This window comes from Bos javanicus, chromosome 13 (genome assembly GCF_032452875.1).
Source record: "Bos javanicus breed banteng chromosome 13, ARS-OSU_banteng_1.0, whole genome shotgun sequence".
Classification (NCBI taxonomy): domain Eukaryota; kingdom Metazoa; phylum Chordata; class Mammalia; order Artiodactyla; family Bovidae; genus Bos; species Bos javanicus.
The window spans coordinates 63,071,585-63,087,424 of NC_083880.1; the positions used below are offsets into that span (position 1 = coordinate 63,071,585).

The window sequence follows — 15,840 nt, forward strand, 5'->3', positions numbered from 1 at the left end:
TGTTTCTCTCTCTCTCTGTAGATTCTCAGCGGGAATTCAACAGTAGGCCGGGAACAGGATATGTACCTGTGGAGTTTTGGAAAAAGACTGGTATGTCTGTCTGCTTAGGGGTCACATGTACTCACTGATTTGAGTGTAGAGTACATATTTGTGAAAAGGTGATTTTCTCATAACTCCCTCTGCAAAAAGCTCTAGGCCCCTGCTTCTCCCCCTTTAGGTGTCCCCACTTCTGGACTGCCTGTTGTGTTCCTTGCTGGTTGAGAATTTGTAGTGACTCTGTACAGTCCACCCAAGTCCTTTTCACCGCTTCTACTGGGAGGCATTAAGTAACCGACTCTTCCCTATTTATATGCCCGATTTCTGGAAGTATAGCTTAATTCATTTCTGCCTGTCCTCATCACTGTCTTCTCACATTCCCACATTTGGTTCAGTCGGCTCTTCCTTTCACCTTCACTGTCTCTAGCTTCATCAAGACTGTTCTTGCTAGGTGTCATTTTCTACAAGAATAAGGGAGGGTAGGAACTGCTTGTTGTGGAAGGACGGGGATTATGCTAACCTCCTATTACCTTATCCAAATACTAGTCTTTTTTTCCTTCTTGCCTCCCTTTCTCAGTGAATTAATAGTTTTGGGGTTTCTCCCTAAGAAAAAATTTATTTCTACAAAAAGATTAATACCCACTTAATTTTAAGACCATAATATAAACAAATGGACAGACACATCACGTTATGAGAAATACAGATAACTCTATTGCAAAATGTTTATTTTCACTGACAGTCAAGAAAGTACAAGATAATGCAACCCTGACCAATTAGCCCCCAAAGTCTTTAACACCTAATTATTGACAAAATTTTAGAGGACCCTGTTAATTTCACTAAATAATTCTTAATAGATTAATGATTAAAAATTAATGAATAATAATACTTAATGAATTATTAAGTATTACCACCTGTGAACACATGGGTATTTTGAAATCATTTGTCACTTGCATGCTTTTGACTCTTTCCTTTTAGAAGGAAATGATCCAGGGACTTCCCTGGTGGTCCAGTGGTTAAGACTCAGAGCTTCCAGTGCAGAGAGAACAGCTTTGATCCCTGGTTGGGGAACTAAGATTGCACATGCCGCATGGCACAGCCAAAAGAATTAAAACGAATTTAAAAATGATCATAAAAAGGAGACTGACTGGTTTAGCGGTTGAGAAGCGGCCTACCAATCCAAGAGACATGTGTTTGATCCCTGGTCTAGGAAGGTTCCACATGCGGTGGGGGCAGCTAAGTCCGCAGATGGCAACTACGGAGCCCACGCACCCCTGAGCCCATGCTCCACAGCAAGAGAAGTCACTGCAGTCAAAAGCCTACCCACCACAACTGGAGAAAGCCCGTGCACAGCAGCGAAGACCGAGTGCAACCAGAGATAAATAAATAAGTTTTTAAATAACAGTAATGATATGGAATGACTCCCTACAATCCATGGTTGTAAGGAATGATCCAGATTTAGACACAAATTGTTAAAGAAGCAGTGATATAAAAAAGGGCTACACCAAAGCCTTTGACTGTGTGGATCACAACAAACTGTGGAAAATTCTTCAAGAGATGGGAATACCAGACCACCTGACCTGCCTCCTGTGAAATCCGTATGCAGGTCAAGAAGCAACAGTTAGATCTGGATATGGAACAACAGACTGGTTCCAAATAGGAAAAGAAGTACGTCAAGGCTGTTTATGGTCACCCTGCTTATTTAACTTATAGGCAGAGTACATCATGTGAAATGCTGGGCTGAATGAAGCACAAGCTGGAATCAAGATTGCTGGGAGAAGTATCAATAACCTCAGATATGCAGATGACACCACCCTTATGGCAGAAAGCGAAGGAGAACTTGATGAAAGTGAAGGAGAACTTCATGAAAGTGAAAGAAGAGAGTGAAAAGCTTGGCTTAAAACTCAACATTCAGAAAACAAAGATCAGGGCATCTCATCCCATCACTTCAATGCAAATAGATGGGGAAACAATGGAAACAGTGAGAGACTTTTTTGGGCTCCAAAATCACTGCACTGCAGATGGTGACTACAGCCATGAAATTAAAAAACGCTTGCTCCTTGGAAGAAAAGCTGTGACCAACCTAGACAGCATATTAAAAAGCAGAGACATTACTTTTCCGACAACGGTCCATCTAGTCAAAGCTATGGTTTTTCCAGTAGTCACATATGGATATGAGAGTTGGACTATAAAGAAAGCTGAGTGCCGAAGAATTGATGCTTCTGAACTGTGGTGTTGGAGAAGACTCTTGAGAGGCCCTTGGACTGCAAGGAGATCCAACCAGTCCATCCTAAAGGAAATCAGTCCTGAATATTCATTGAAAGGACTGATGCTGAGGCTGAAACTCCAATGCTTTGGCCACCTGATGCAAAGAACTGACTCATTGAAAATCAAGACCCTGATGTTGGGAAAGATTGAAGGCAAGAGGAGAAGGAGACCACAGAGGATAAGATGGTTGGATGGCATCACTGACGCAATGAACATGAGTTTGAGTAGGCTCCAGGAGTTGGTGATGGACAGGGAAGCCTGGCATGCTACAGTCCATGGGGTCACAGAGTCAGACACAGCTGAGCGACTGAACTGAACTGGAGCAAGGGAAAGGCAACCTAGGAAATGCCCACCTGTCAATGAATGATTATGTGAATTTACACTGTGGCACCACGGAATATTATCTTACCATTAAAACTAATTTGGAAAACTACATAGCACTTCAGAAAAATCTTTGCAGTTGGCAGTGGGGAGGTGTATATTATATTACCAAGACATAAAGTAGAATTATGGGAAATGAAAATAGTTATCAGCATCACCCTTGACATTTGGGGTGAAAGCTTTTCTTGGCTGGAGCAATATGATGGAAAGTTCTAGGTTGGCAGCCTAGAACACTGTGTGAACCCCCTTTGAGCCTCGGCTATGTGCAAGAACCAAGCAGTAAGGGAGTTTCCTTAGGCTTCACGGTTGTCCAGTCTTGTGGACTCGGAAGGAACATCATTCACGCTGGGACCCGGGACTGAGGCTCAGGTGCATACCGTATGTCACCTGGAGTATACTTCCTGTGTAAACTAAGCAGGGTTTGATGGGAAGAACTGATCAGGATCCAGCTGGGGTAATGGCAGCTGGGGATTTTGTAGCCCACAGCACCTAGCAACCTTCCCAGAACTATATCTTCAGGCAACATTTCTCCACTGAGTTCAGTCTTCTGTACCTAACTGCCTCCTGGTGATTGGTACCTGGATGCACCTCAGCCTAATTGCTTACCTCCACACCAGCATTTTGCTCATTATCTGTTTCAATGCACAGCACTTCCATCTTCACCTCCAGACCCTTAGGTGCACCAGCCTCATTCTATCTCACCCCCTCCTCTGTGTTACTTGCTCCCACCTACATTCAGAATCTCTACTTATCAGCCAGATTATTGACCAGCTTCTCAGTTGGTGTCTCTGCCCTCACTCTTTTCATTGTGTGTAGATCCCTTTAGGGTTTCACATTTTCTTTAGAAGAAGGGCCAAATTCCTTAGCGTGAAATGCAAGACTAGAAGATTCCTTTCCACCAACCCTCTTAACCGTGACACATTTTCCTGATCCTCCTCTGCCACCTACAGACCTGACCACCTTTCCCCTTGGAATTCTTGTCCCTGGTAATGACAAGTATCATATCCCCTCAGCCACACTTACACTTGATCACGGTTGTGAAAATATGTTACATCTCAGTCGCCAAGGTCTCCTCAGCACCTTGCACAGTGCTGACAAGTGATTGGGTCTGCAGACCCAACAAATGATCGCATGAATAGACAAGTGAAGATAAAAATAAAAGTGAATGCCATTGTCATAAGTATTTTTAGAAGAAAAATCATGTTTCACCTCTGTCCCTTCTTTGAAATGATGTGGAGTAGGAGGGGAGAGATTTCTCGGCCAGTTGATTTTACTGTCACTTTCTTCCAGAAGAAGCTGTGAATAAGGTGAAAATTCAGGCCATGTCAGAAGTACAGAAAGCTGTTGCTGAGGCAGAGCAAAAAGCCTTTGAAGTGATTGCAACCGAGAGAGCTCGAATGGAGCAGACAATAGCAGACGTCAAGCGGCAGGCTGCAGAGGACGCCTTTCTCGTCATAAACGAGCAGGAAGAGTCAACAGAGGTCAGAGCGCTGGGGGCTGGGGCTGAGGGGACCAAGCCCACTGCTTTCCTCTCAGGTGCTGGGCAGTAAGAGCCAACAGTCCTCTCTTGAACTAGAGAATTATAATTTTTATTCAGTTTCAGAGAGGTTTGTTTCTCAATTATTATATTCTTACATAGTGGCTCATTATATGGGTTTAAGTTACGAGAAGTCTCTCTTGAGAAGTCTCTCTCAAGTTTGGGGAACTACGTGACAACAGTGACCACCACTGCCTGAGTGGTGCCACACACAGAGCTCAGCGTGTGTGTGGTCTCTGTGATCCTCACAGGGGGATGTGGGTGTTGTTGGAATCCGGCTTTACCAGTGAGGAAACTGTGATTTTGGGAATTTAACTGACCTAATCCCACATCACTGAAGCCAGAGAAAGGCAGTGCAGGGTCCTGCAGTATCCAGTCTGTTTACAAAGAGGCTAGTTATTTCATGGATTGAGGGGATAGATCCGGAAGGCCTGCCTGACTGCCCTGGGACATGGTGGTGCTTTGTACTACTATGAGGAAAAAAATAATTAAAAGGCACATGACAGAAACATCCTAACAGCCCTTTCAAATGTAATGAAATTTTTCTGTAACTTTGATTTCAGTTACTTTTCAGGTTTAAGGCAAACTTTTAAGTCCTGAAACAAGCCTGTTTCTATAAGTAGGTAAACCCCATGTACTCTCTGGGATATTCCTAAGGTTATAAAGAACTGAGCTTTTTTGTTGGTGGTGGTTTGTTTTTTAAACGACAGAAATTTTATTGTCTCATCCTCCTTAAATCTTTTTCAAAGAACAGTGTTAAGCATGATGATGTGAAGATGAACATGCCTATCATGTGGCCGTTGAGAAAGGATGTGGGCAAGTCCTGTTGCAGCCTTTCCAGCTGAATTGGAAGAAAGTAGTTCCTCTGACTCTCCCCTTTCCCTTCTCCTCTCCTATTTGTTTCTGTTGTGTATTGGATTCATTATAGCCACCCATATCAATATCTATATTCAGGGCACAAAGTGACTTGCAGGTGAGGCACACATTGGCATCCATCCCTGCAAACTTTCCTTCCAAAACAAGGCAGGATAGCAGGGCGTATGCTCTGAGTGAGTTTATGTTGGACCAAGAGGGCTGGTTTCCTCCAGTTCACTCAGAAAGTTCTGCTTGATATCTAGAGGTAACCCCTGGAGTTTTTCGTTCATCCTGTGAGAGGTAGTTCGGTAGAGCAGAAGGAGCCCAGGAGCCCTGAGCACTCGTCCCAGTTCCCCTCACACTAGCAGCGTTCCCTTCAGGGGTCAGCTCCCTCTCTGTATAGTGGGTGGGTAGCAGCCCCTATCCTGCTGGGCTCATACTTTTTAAGGAAGATACAATTAGATCACAGTTGTGGAAGTGTTTTTAAACTGCAGTGCACTGTTCAGACAGAAAGGATTTTATTAACGTTGTTAACACCATCGGTGTGGCAGCTCCTACTCTTGCAGAGCAGCTGCCTCCTCTGAGGCCAGACCCAAGCATCTCCCTTGGAATGACATCTCAGGTAGAGGTCCCCTTCTGTCCCCAGCCTAGATTTCCTGGCAAACGTGATGGGCTAGCAGTTGAGTGTAAGATAAGAATCATTTCTCCTTGGAGCCAGGTTTGAAATAAGGTCAGGAAACTTTGGGATGGGCTCTGGGTCATTCTGATACAGGTGTTCCCCAGGCTACACGTGGAGTAGTAACTGACATAAACTGATGGCCCCTGCTTGTCAAAGGATATCCTGGAATACCATCTCTGACTTCCCTGGCCAGTAACTCAGAAGATTTATAACCTTCCCCCATAAATTATAAGGCCTGTTTGGCCATGTACTTTGCTCCATCTTTGAGGAATGCTGATTTGAAGGGTGATGACCACAGTAAACCTTTCATCATGTTTCTTGGCAAAGCCTTTTGGTAAAGTCAGGGCAAAGCCACAGAGACAGGGAATGCAAATTGTCCTTTTCACCCTGGCTTCTCAGTGGTGGTCAAGGTGAAAGCACCATTGCTTTAATCCTCTGGCCCAGTTTGAGATGTTCTTGCAGACTTGGACAGAGGAAGTAGAGGCCTATGTTTCCACAGCAGCTCCATGAAACACATTCCCCACAAACAATACTGTTTGACCAAAGCATTGTCTGGAGTCAACCTACCAGAGTGTGAAATTTTCAGGAATACAGCTTGCTTAAGAATCTGTGAAGATCCTAAGAATGACTTCTGTCCCTGATTCTGGTTCTCCAGTGTTGGTGTTAGCAAGGTTGGGAAAGTCCCTGGAGTGTATTTCCTGAGAAGCCTGTGGTGTTGGAAGGGATCTTCAGTCCTTTCTGTTGCTCTTTGAAACTAAGTGTGTCCCTTGAGAATAGTAGAGCCAGGAGGCCCAGGTCCCAGGCTTTGCATAGCCACGTGATCATTTTACAAGCTCAGACAAGTCCTGCCCACTGGCCCTCAGTGTCCTGTCTATCTATACAGTGCAAGAGGTGGGGGACCTCAAGGTCCTTGTTTGCTCTTATCATTTGTTTGTTGTTGTTGTTGTTGTTTGTTAGTTGTTTTTACACTTGAGGAAGAGACAGCATCTTCCTTGATCATCAGGCCAGGCCTCATAATTGGCTTCTGCCATCCTGCAGAGCCTGCAGGGGAGGGCGCAGCTGGCTGATCAGATCCATAAGTGGGTCGTGGAGACCTTCGGTGTAAAACACTCGTGTGTCAGGGAGGAGAGTACCCAGGGGCAGGTGTGGGAGCAAAATATAGGAAGAAAACTCCCTGACATAGACCTGGGGCCTTAGGTTCTGAGGTATTACAGGGGCTCCTGTAAACAGACCGGAAGTAGTCCCATGATCCCCAGCCCACCTCTGATGGGATGTATCACTGAACGGAAAATGGGCACAGCGAGTAGCACAGCTTCCCACACTCATGGTCACCCAGCCTAGTACCCACGCAGGTGACCTTTTTTTTTTAAAGATTTCAGGTGTTGTCAGTGAACACAGTCAAGATCATTTCTGCATTGCAAAGGGTAAGAAGGAAAACTGTCCAAGCACATTTGTGGTCTTGGAATAGCCAGCTATGATGTGGGAGCCTGGTTTGGTTTGGTCATTGAGGATTAAAATATGAGTCAAAACGAGGAGTTGTTGCCTTCAGCAGGACTTGCTCCTGCCCTACAGTGCTGTGTGCACATGTCTTCACATCCCCTCATGTCGCTGTCCCCGCAGCCCAGGGCAGGTGGTCTTCCTGTAACACAGAAGAAGTAAACAGCAGCAGCAGCAGCAGGGCAGGCAGCACAGGCACAGGTGTGCGCAGCTCCAGAGCCCACACCCTCCCCACACGGCCCCGCCGCCTCTCCTGCAGAGGAGCTGGCACGTGATGACAGGTGTGCCCCCCAGGATCCCAGCAGCTGACCGATGCCTGTGTCTTGCAGAACTGCTGGAACTGTGGCCGCAAAGCCAGTGAAACCTGCAGTGGCTGCAACATCGCACGATACTGCGGCTCTTTCTGCCAGCATAAGGATTGGGAGCGGCACCACCGCCTCTGTGGCCAGAACCTGCACGGCCAGAGTCCCCACAGCCAAAGCCGGCCCCTGCTTCCTGGAGGGAGGGGCTCCTCAGCCCGGTCCGCCGACTGCAGCGTCCCCAGTCCAGCCCTGGACAAGACCTCGGCAACCACCTCACGCTCCTCCACACCAGCGTCTGTGACAGCCATCGACACCAACGGACTCTGAGCCCCAGACTCACTTCCCCCGGCAATCTCAGAGCATGACAGAACTCCACACGGAAGGCTGGCTATGTGAAGCAGTGCCAGTCGCTGTTGGGTCATCATCCAGAAGAGAAGTGGAGGCAGGCAGACTTGAAGCCCCAGCCTGTCCACACACTTGTCCATTTCCCACCTGTGTGTGCATGGCCGCTGGCTGGACCTGACTCCTCCATAGCTTCCAAGCTTGTTCTTCTCCCAGCTAAAGCTGGCACGGCCAGCCACTTTTCCATGTAGACCGCCAGCTCCTCCCTGCCTTGTGAGCAAGCCGACTGTCAGGTGTGCCCAGTCAGGCTGGAAGCAGCTCACCCCTTCACCGTCTGCTGCTCCAACGTCCTCCCGCAACAGAGGCCTAGAGACTGACAGCAAGCTGGGAAGGAGGGCTCTCTTCCACAGGGAGTGGCTCCTCTTGCCCCTGAACAGTTCCCTGAGCCCATTTCCACCCTCAGCAGGTGCCACTGATTAGTCCCTGGGGACTTGGGCACGCAGAAAGCAGCACTCAGGACACCCTCGTTGGCCCTGCCGTTCAGACGTAAGATTTTCAGAAACCACAGGAAGAAGTCACCATTTCAGTAAAAACACCCATAATAAAAAATAAAACTTCCACCAAGCATCACAGATCATGTTGGACAAGATTGTCCAGCCTGGCTGGCTGTTTTAGTTTGGGACCCATTTTTTTTCTCTCTCTCTTTTTTAATTTTGCTTATGCAGAAAATAGTTTTCAGCGCATGGATTGGTCTGAGGGAGAATGAGACTCAATTATGGATTGTCTCTTCTCTCTGAGCATGTTGGCCAAACTAGTGTCATCACATTATTGAATGGATCATCTGTTGGAAATGCAGAAACTTTTGTCACCACTTGGCTCTTTGCACAGTCGTCTTGTTCCCTGTCCTTTTATTCTCAGACCACGCATGTCCAGATCACTGGGTGGATCTTCTTCCCGTGGTCTCTGTCTGGCGCCTCTGAAGCCATAGTTGACCCATAGGATGTGATGTGGTGTGGCTATGACTTGCCTCACCAGTCAAGGCCTGGTCACTTCTGAGCGAACCTTTTGGACCTGAAAGAATTCTTCAGACTTTGTCATTATGTGTCCTATGTCAGTTTATTATTGGGCATACAATCCTGTTTCCCTTCTCTAATTCTGTTGATACCTACCCTCTTTGAGCTAAGAAAAGTTTCCTGAAATGTGACAACCATTTGTGAGAGCCTGACCAATTTTTCTTCCTGTCTTCAGGGAGTTTTTCCAGCTGCTTACCTGATTCTCCAAACATGACACCACCTGTACTCCCTTTAAAATGTTAGGAATTGCCACACACGTTCTTCCTTGCCATTCAAGTTTTATTGGGAGCCCAAGGACCCTGACCCTCCCCCTGTCCAACTCCAAGCCTTTAGCACCCACTTGCACCAAGGAATGAGTTGGTTGGCCCTGCTCCTGCCGACCCTTGAAAGCTCAACTTTAGATGGCCATTTTCTGCACATTGCCCAGAGTGAATCGAAGGCTCCCAGTAAGGTATCAGCATAGGTACCGTTATCCTTACGTACAGGTATGTCTTACTTTAAACACTAAGTCCCAGGACCTCCCTAGTGGTCTAGTGGCTATGCTTCTGTGCTCCCAATGCAGAGAGCCAGGGTTCAATCCCCGGTCAGGGAACTAGATCCCACAAGCTACAACTAAGACCCAGAGCAGCCAAGTAAATAAATAAATAAAAACGGTAAGTCCCTAATTTATCTTACTCAAGGATTTTCTGTCTTAAACTCAGTATGAGGCACCATTAAAATACCCAGACTTCTGCTGTGTAAAGTAAGGTATACCCAGAGAAAGAATAACAGAATAGTTGCTTTATTGTTCAGCTTTCCTTTAGTTGCAGCAGTCGAGGTATCCTGCCTAACAGATGAAATCAGAACCTCAGACAGGAGTTGCCTGCATTTCCCTGAGAAGAGATGTCCCATGAGAGGCGGTCACTGAGCCTATAAATCTGGTGGCAGCAAGAGGGTGTCTCACAGTGTCCACTGGGTCTGACCTCAGCTCCCTTTTTCGTCAGCAGGTTAGATGAACACCTAGGTGTGTCCTGTAAGTCTTCAGTGGCTGAGCCAGGGTAGCTCAGGTTTTTTCGGGTTGGAATAAAGAGCCAAAGCCAACCGAATACTGTTTGTCAGACTGGATGTCAGTCTCTACAGCTGTGGTTTAGGTTTAGTGTGCAGGTAGGTCCTAGCTGACTTTTGTGGACTGTGGATCCAACGACAGCTTTATTTTCAGAATTTCTGTAATGCTGTTCTAAACTGCTTTAGAACAGCTCACATGCCACCCAGAGGCCAAGCTAAAGATTTCCGCAGTGTTCCACATTGTGGTTCAGATCTCAGGCCTGGTGCTGTATTCATTTTGGTCAGTTTCACATGTCGGTTGCTAGGGCATCTGTCCAGAACTTCCTATTTATATGTGAAGAATCCCTTTCTCCAGCTGCCTCTCTTCTGAAAGTCTCAGCTCTGGTTGGAGTTGGGAGGAGAAGGGACACTGTCTTGGAATGCAGTGAGGGGACTGGAGGGCCAGGGCTGAGTCCAGGTTCCCCACTTGTTTTCCGTGTCTGCTGATAACCATATTGATGGTGCAAATTCAGGCTCCCCCTTTCATCTAGTTAGACTTAAAGTATCTTACTGTAATCAGACTGCTTAGATGACCAACCTTTATAGTTTAAGGGGGCAAAGACAAGACATAGTGGTGGTCCTGAAGGTCTTGCCCAAGTGGTCCTGGGCTCTTCGTGTTATCCTAGGGATCAAAGGCAAGTGTGACAAGCGGTGGCACATCACTCTCCTCTGCCTAGTGAGGAATGGCTGCAGGAGCCAGAGAAGACCGGAAGTAGCCAGCATGGGAGCTGTTTTAAATGTTCTGAGGGAAGCTTTAGGGCCGGATCCTCAGAGCTTCAATCATCCTCTGGGCCCCCACTGCCTGCTCCACCCAGTGGTGAAAACAGACTCAGGTTCATTCCACCTGCTCGGAAGTGAGCAGCCCTCCTCCTGAATGTGAGAGCTTCCCCTGGGGGCATCCTTGCAGCTCTCAGGATGGGGCTCAGTCATGCCACCCTGAGGTCACAGAGCAAATGCACCTTCTCTTGGACAGTGCTGAGTCCTGTGTGTGTCTCAGTGGATTTTAGTCTGGAAACAAGACCCATCACCCTGGCAAAGGTCCATGCCTGGCGCTGGCTGCTGCGGGCCCTCTGCCGTGTAGATGACTTTTGCACATCTGGACCAGTGGCTCCACCTGGAGCTCCTCACTTGTTGGTGTCAACGTGAGCATCTTCAGCTTCTAGACAGAAAATCTACACTTCACTTTGTACAGCCTTGTCCCAAAGTCAGATGGATCCCCAGTGCTGTCTGTCACCTGCTTGCAAAGGGCAGACCTTGTGGGCAGTTCCAGAAGAGATCTCAGCAAGTGGGCTTGAAGTTCCAACAACACAATTAAAATTGTGTGGTCATGAGTTCTTCAGGATGAAAGCATGAATAATGACCACATGGCTGTTTGTCCTGGAAACTGTAGATGAGATTATGGATTGAGTAAATCATTTAAAATAGAACTCATCTTCGAGGCTTTCTTCAGAACTGATTTCCAGGCTCCCAGGACAATAGACTAAGCCAGATTTCTTAGATTTTTTTTTTTCCTTAATCAATTTACAGAGAACTGGGTGGTAGCAGTAAGAAAAACCAAATGTAAGAAAAACCAGAGAGAAATGGACTGTTCCAGCATGGGCCAACCAGCCAGCTGTTGGGACTCCGTCTGGGGTGGGGTGGGGGGTTACTGGGCAAGCTGTTGAATAGGGCCCTTTCCAACTCTGCGTGTCTGTAGTTCTTGTGAAACCAAAATGTTGACTACCTGCCTCTTTGCCCACGTGCATTGACGTGCTCAATTCCAAAGACGATGGTGCAGGCAACCTTTTCCATCATGAGCCAGGAGAAGGTTGAGGCCTGAGGGCGGCCTTTGCCTCCCCGCTTTGCCTCCATAGCCCCAGAGATGGCGCTTCCCCTGCTACCCCATCTGGTCAGACCCACAACTGCCCAGTGTACACTCATTGATGCTTATACCAAATAGGGCATGTGCGGCTGGCGGCTGGCAGGGACAGCCCCGGGCCTGCGTTGGAGTTGGCAGAGAGAAGCGGCAATAAGCATTAGGCGGATGGCTGAAAGTGCTGTTTGGCTCAGAGGCCTTCAGTCCACTTTCACAGCTTTCCAAGTTCCTGATGAGGCTACAAAAGCTCCATCCACAGAGAAAGCCAATAATGTAAATAAATCCAAAACTGAGCTTCCAAGCGTGGTTTTTTTAAGGGGGATGATGAATGTGAAACCACCCACAGGATGCGGTAGAGTTGATTTTTTTCTGTGCTTTGTCATTTTACTCTGATAGGAACTTTTGTTACTTAACTCTGTGCATAACTTATTTAAGGTACTGTATAAATGAACCAAAACTGTTAAATATGTATTTAGTTTGTTCTACTTCAAGTAGTCAATAAAAAGGCTATATTCCTTTTCTGACTCAAGCTGGAATGGGATTAAGAGGGAAGGTGGTGCGTGGACTTGTGTAAGACATCCTGCCCGCAGGTTTCTACATCCCCTCTGCCTTGTTCCTCGATCTGCTAGGAGGTGGTTCCGGCTGCTGGAACTGTGGGAAGCCAAGTGCCAACAACAGCACACAGATCTCCCAGCTCCGTGTCAGCCCTTCACCATTAAGTGATCTTTCAATGAGGAAAATAACCAGAGAACGTTTGAAGAGTAGGATAGTGGCTCTGTAGGTCCTTTTTCTTTTCCAATAACTTTTCCTTAAACATTTTTTTTTTTTAACTTTTATTTGCACTTATTTTTTGCGGCATTTATTCCCGGGCCATAAGAGTTTGTTTCTTCAGTTTCTCCTGGGATAGCTTTTTCTTCTGTGCAACCTCCTCTTCTGGTTTAGGAACAATCTGTTCTTTTTCAATAAGGATCATCTCAATGTGGCAGGGAGAGCTCATGTAGGGGTTGATCCGACCGTGAGCTCTGTAAGTCCTGCGCCACATCTTGGGGGCTTTGTTCACCTGGATGTGCTCAATGACCAGAGAATCTACATCTAAGCCCGTGAGTTCAGCATTACTCTGCATTTTTGAGCACGTGCAGTAAAAATTCAGCACTCTTTTTGGGTCACCGACCCTGCGTCCAGCCCCACTGTTTGGCCTGTGCACACCTACCAGCTCCACCGTTGTAATGACGGAATGGCACACATTGCTTCTTTAAAGTGACATCCTTCAGATACTTGGTAGCTTTTCGGATATGCATACCCTTTATGGCCTGGGCAGTTTCACGAGTGTTCTTAAAGTGAACACGAAGATTTGAACCTCTTGATTTGCATGATTTTGTGGGGTTTTCTGGGTCAAGTGAATAGCGCACCATTTTTAGGGGTCACCTCAGGCCGCTTACTAGAAAAGCTCCTTAAACATTTTTTAACATACCTGGATTTGGGAATATTCCTTTTTACACTGATGTTAAATCATAAATAAGTTCACTGTTGCCTTCATGTTTATTTGCTTACTAGTTGTATGATCTAATCAAGGCCGTGTTTTTGTTTGTCTGATGTGGCCACACCACGCGGCTCACGGAGGATCTGAGTTCTACCCGGGACTGAACCCCGGTGCTCATCTGTGAGCATGGAGTCCTAACCCCCAGACTGCCAGAGAGTTCCCTCAGGGCCATGGTTGTCCTTAACGCCTCACCTCCTGTGGGGCAGTTGGGTTGCTTTCAGGTTTTCCCTCACGTACTAAAGTGAACATTTCCTAAGCATGATTTCCTTCTTTGGGGTAATTTTCCAGTGGGATTTCTGGAACTGGACATTTCTTGGGTGTTTGACTCTGTGTCCAGACTGCTTCCCCTGAAAGCTCACCAGCTTGCTGTGCCTCCAACAGGTCCGATGGCTCTGAGGTGACCTGACTAGCTGAGCCATGAAGGTTGCTGCAGGCACACCTGTGCATGTGAGGTCTTGGGCTGTCCGGTTTCCTGGCCAGAGACCATTTCCCATGGGCCCGACTGGCCCCAGCCTCACTCCTGTCACCCAGATATCCATTTCTGGAAAGTAAGTAGCCCTAGAACTCCTACTGAGCAGCCTCGCCCTAGAGGCTTGTTGGCGCCATCAGCTTCACGGGCCCCCGAAATGCAAAGGGAGGAGTTGGTTACTAGATCTCAGGGTTGGGAAAAGGATTGTCTTGGCCCTAGAAGGCAAGATGGGGGCTTAACTGATCTTTCATGCAGATGGTGCCAACTGCCAGTCTTTCTCATCAGCTGCCCAGCACTGTCCTCCACCACCCAGGGGATCTCAAGCCTGTGATTGTTAAGTTAAAACCACAGTAGTAATTCAGTAGAGGAAAACTGCTCCATGAGGGCAAAAGAAATTCCAAAAAGTCAGAAGTTTAAGGGACTGTGGCACTCGGCTTTGAGTCTGTACAAAATGAAACAAAACCACCGGGACCTCTCCGTGAAGCCAGGGCGCTGGCTTTGGCCTCAGTGAGAAGGCAAGCAGGGGAAACTGACCAGAGCCTCTAATGTCTGCTCTCTCCTGGGGCTAAGGTCAGATTCTCCTTACTCCAGAGGTCAAAGAATACCTGGACTGAAGAATTAAGATGATTCCAGGTTTGTATTTCCTGGGATCTGGCAGAAGCAAAAATGCAAATCCTGTAGAGAAGAATATTAAAACTACAATCATATTATTACATATCAACCAAGTGTAAGTTGTCCATGAACTAAAGTTCGTATCCAAGCAAATGAGCTGTTAGGAGCAACAGCAGCACGAACAATAAACTGATTGAGTGCTCACCCCAGGTGGTGCTAGTGGTAACGAAACCGCCTGCCAATGTAGGAGATGGAGACGTGGGTTCGATCCCTGGGTTGGGAAGACCCCCTGGAGGTGGGTCTGGCAACCCACTTCCTGCCTGGAGAATCCCATGGACAGAGGAGCCTGGTGGGCTACAGCCCATGGGGTTGCAAAGAGTCGGACATGACTAAAGTGACTTAGCACACACGCACACAACTTGGGTTTGACCCAGAGGTGCCCGGGAGAGGACAGCCACCCCAGCAGTGTCTGGACTCTCCTGGCAGGGGCGATGCTCCAGGACATCTGTGCTGAGGCCATTCGTCAAGCTTGTGAGGCCACCTGCTCAGATGTATGGTGTCGAAGGTCACTGCGCCACTGCTCTTTATTCTGCTGCATGTAAACAATAAATCAGAGTGAGTAGCAAAAGAATTGTTGAGATTGTCACAAACCTTGAAGGAACCTGAAAAGGCTGCTTCTATTATGAATCCTTATGTAAAGCGTTACATTAAGGTAAAAAGCCTAAGTGATGCTATAGCAAAAAAGGTTTTCTCCCCTCTCAACCAGTTGGGTCAACTTGCTTGCAGTAAAGGCTTGAACAATCCTCCCTGGAGCCATTGCTACTATGATGAGTCTCCACTGCAGAGAAGGACCTTATACAGTTTCCACTGCAACTCCTTTAGATGAAGCTGCTGCTGCTGCTGCTAAGTCGCTTCAGTCGTGTCCGACTCTGTGTGACCCCATAGAGGGCAGCCCACCAGGCTCCCCCGTCCCTGGGATTCTCCAGGCAAGAACACTGGAGTGGGTTGCCATTTCCTTCTCCAATGCATGAAAGTGAAAAGTGAACGTGAAGTTGCTCAGTCATATCCGACCCTCAGCGACCCCATGGACTGCAGCCCACCAGGCCCCTCCGTCCATGGGATTTTCTAGGCAAGAGTACTGGAGTGGGGTGCCGTTGCCTTAGATGAAGCTACTCTTACTGAATTAAAACCTGTCCTAGGGACTTCCCTAGTGGTCGAGTGTCTAGGAATCTACCTGCCAACTCAGGGGACATGGGTTCCATCCCTGGTTCGGGAAGATTCCTCACGCTTAGGTGCAGCTAGGCATGTGAACCA

The 15,840-nt window shown here is 47.4% G+C and overlaps 1 protein-coding gene and 1 pseudogene across 4 annotated transcripts in view; one reads left to right on the forward strand and one right to left on the reverse strand.

Annotated features, from left to right (window-relative positions):
- The window catches only part of CBFA2T2 (CBFA2/RUNX1 partner transcriptional co-repressor 2), a 144,550-nt gene extending 129,915 nt beyond the window's left edge, over positions 1–14,635 (forward strand). Inside the window, exons 9-12 of one of the 4 annotated variants that reach the window (XR_009740464.1) lie at positions 22–90; positions 3,973–4,163; positions 13,827–13,993; positions 14,170–14,635. Coding sequence is in view for 3 of the 4 variants with exons in the window: in XM_061437288.1 (XP_061293272.1) it covers positions 22–90; positions 3,973–4,163; positions 7,580–7,879 (560 nt within the window). In the remaining variant the exon portion in view is untranslated. Of the gene's footprint in view, positions 1–21; positions 91–3,972; positions 4,164–7,579; positions 12,430–13,826; positions 13,994–14,169 lie in introns of those variants that run through there. The other 3 variants (XM_061437289.1, XM_061437288.1, XM_061437290.1) reach the window with 3 other exon arrangements.
- Positions 11,492–13,373, reverse strand: LOC133259613 (large ribosomal subunit protein uL22-like; annotated as a pseudogene).
- Positions 14,636–15,840: the final 1,205 nt, after the last annotated feature.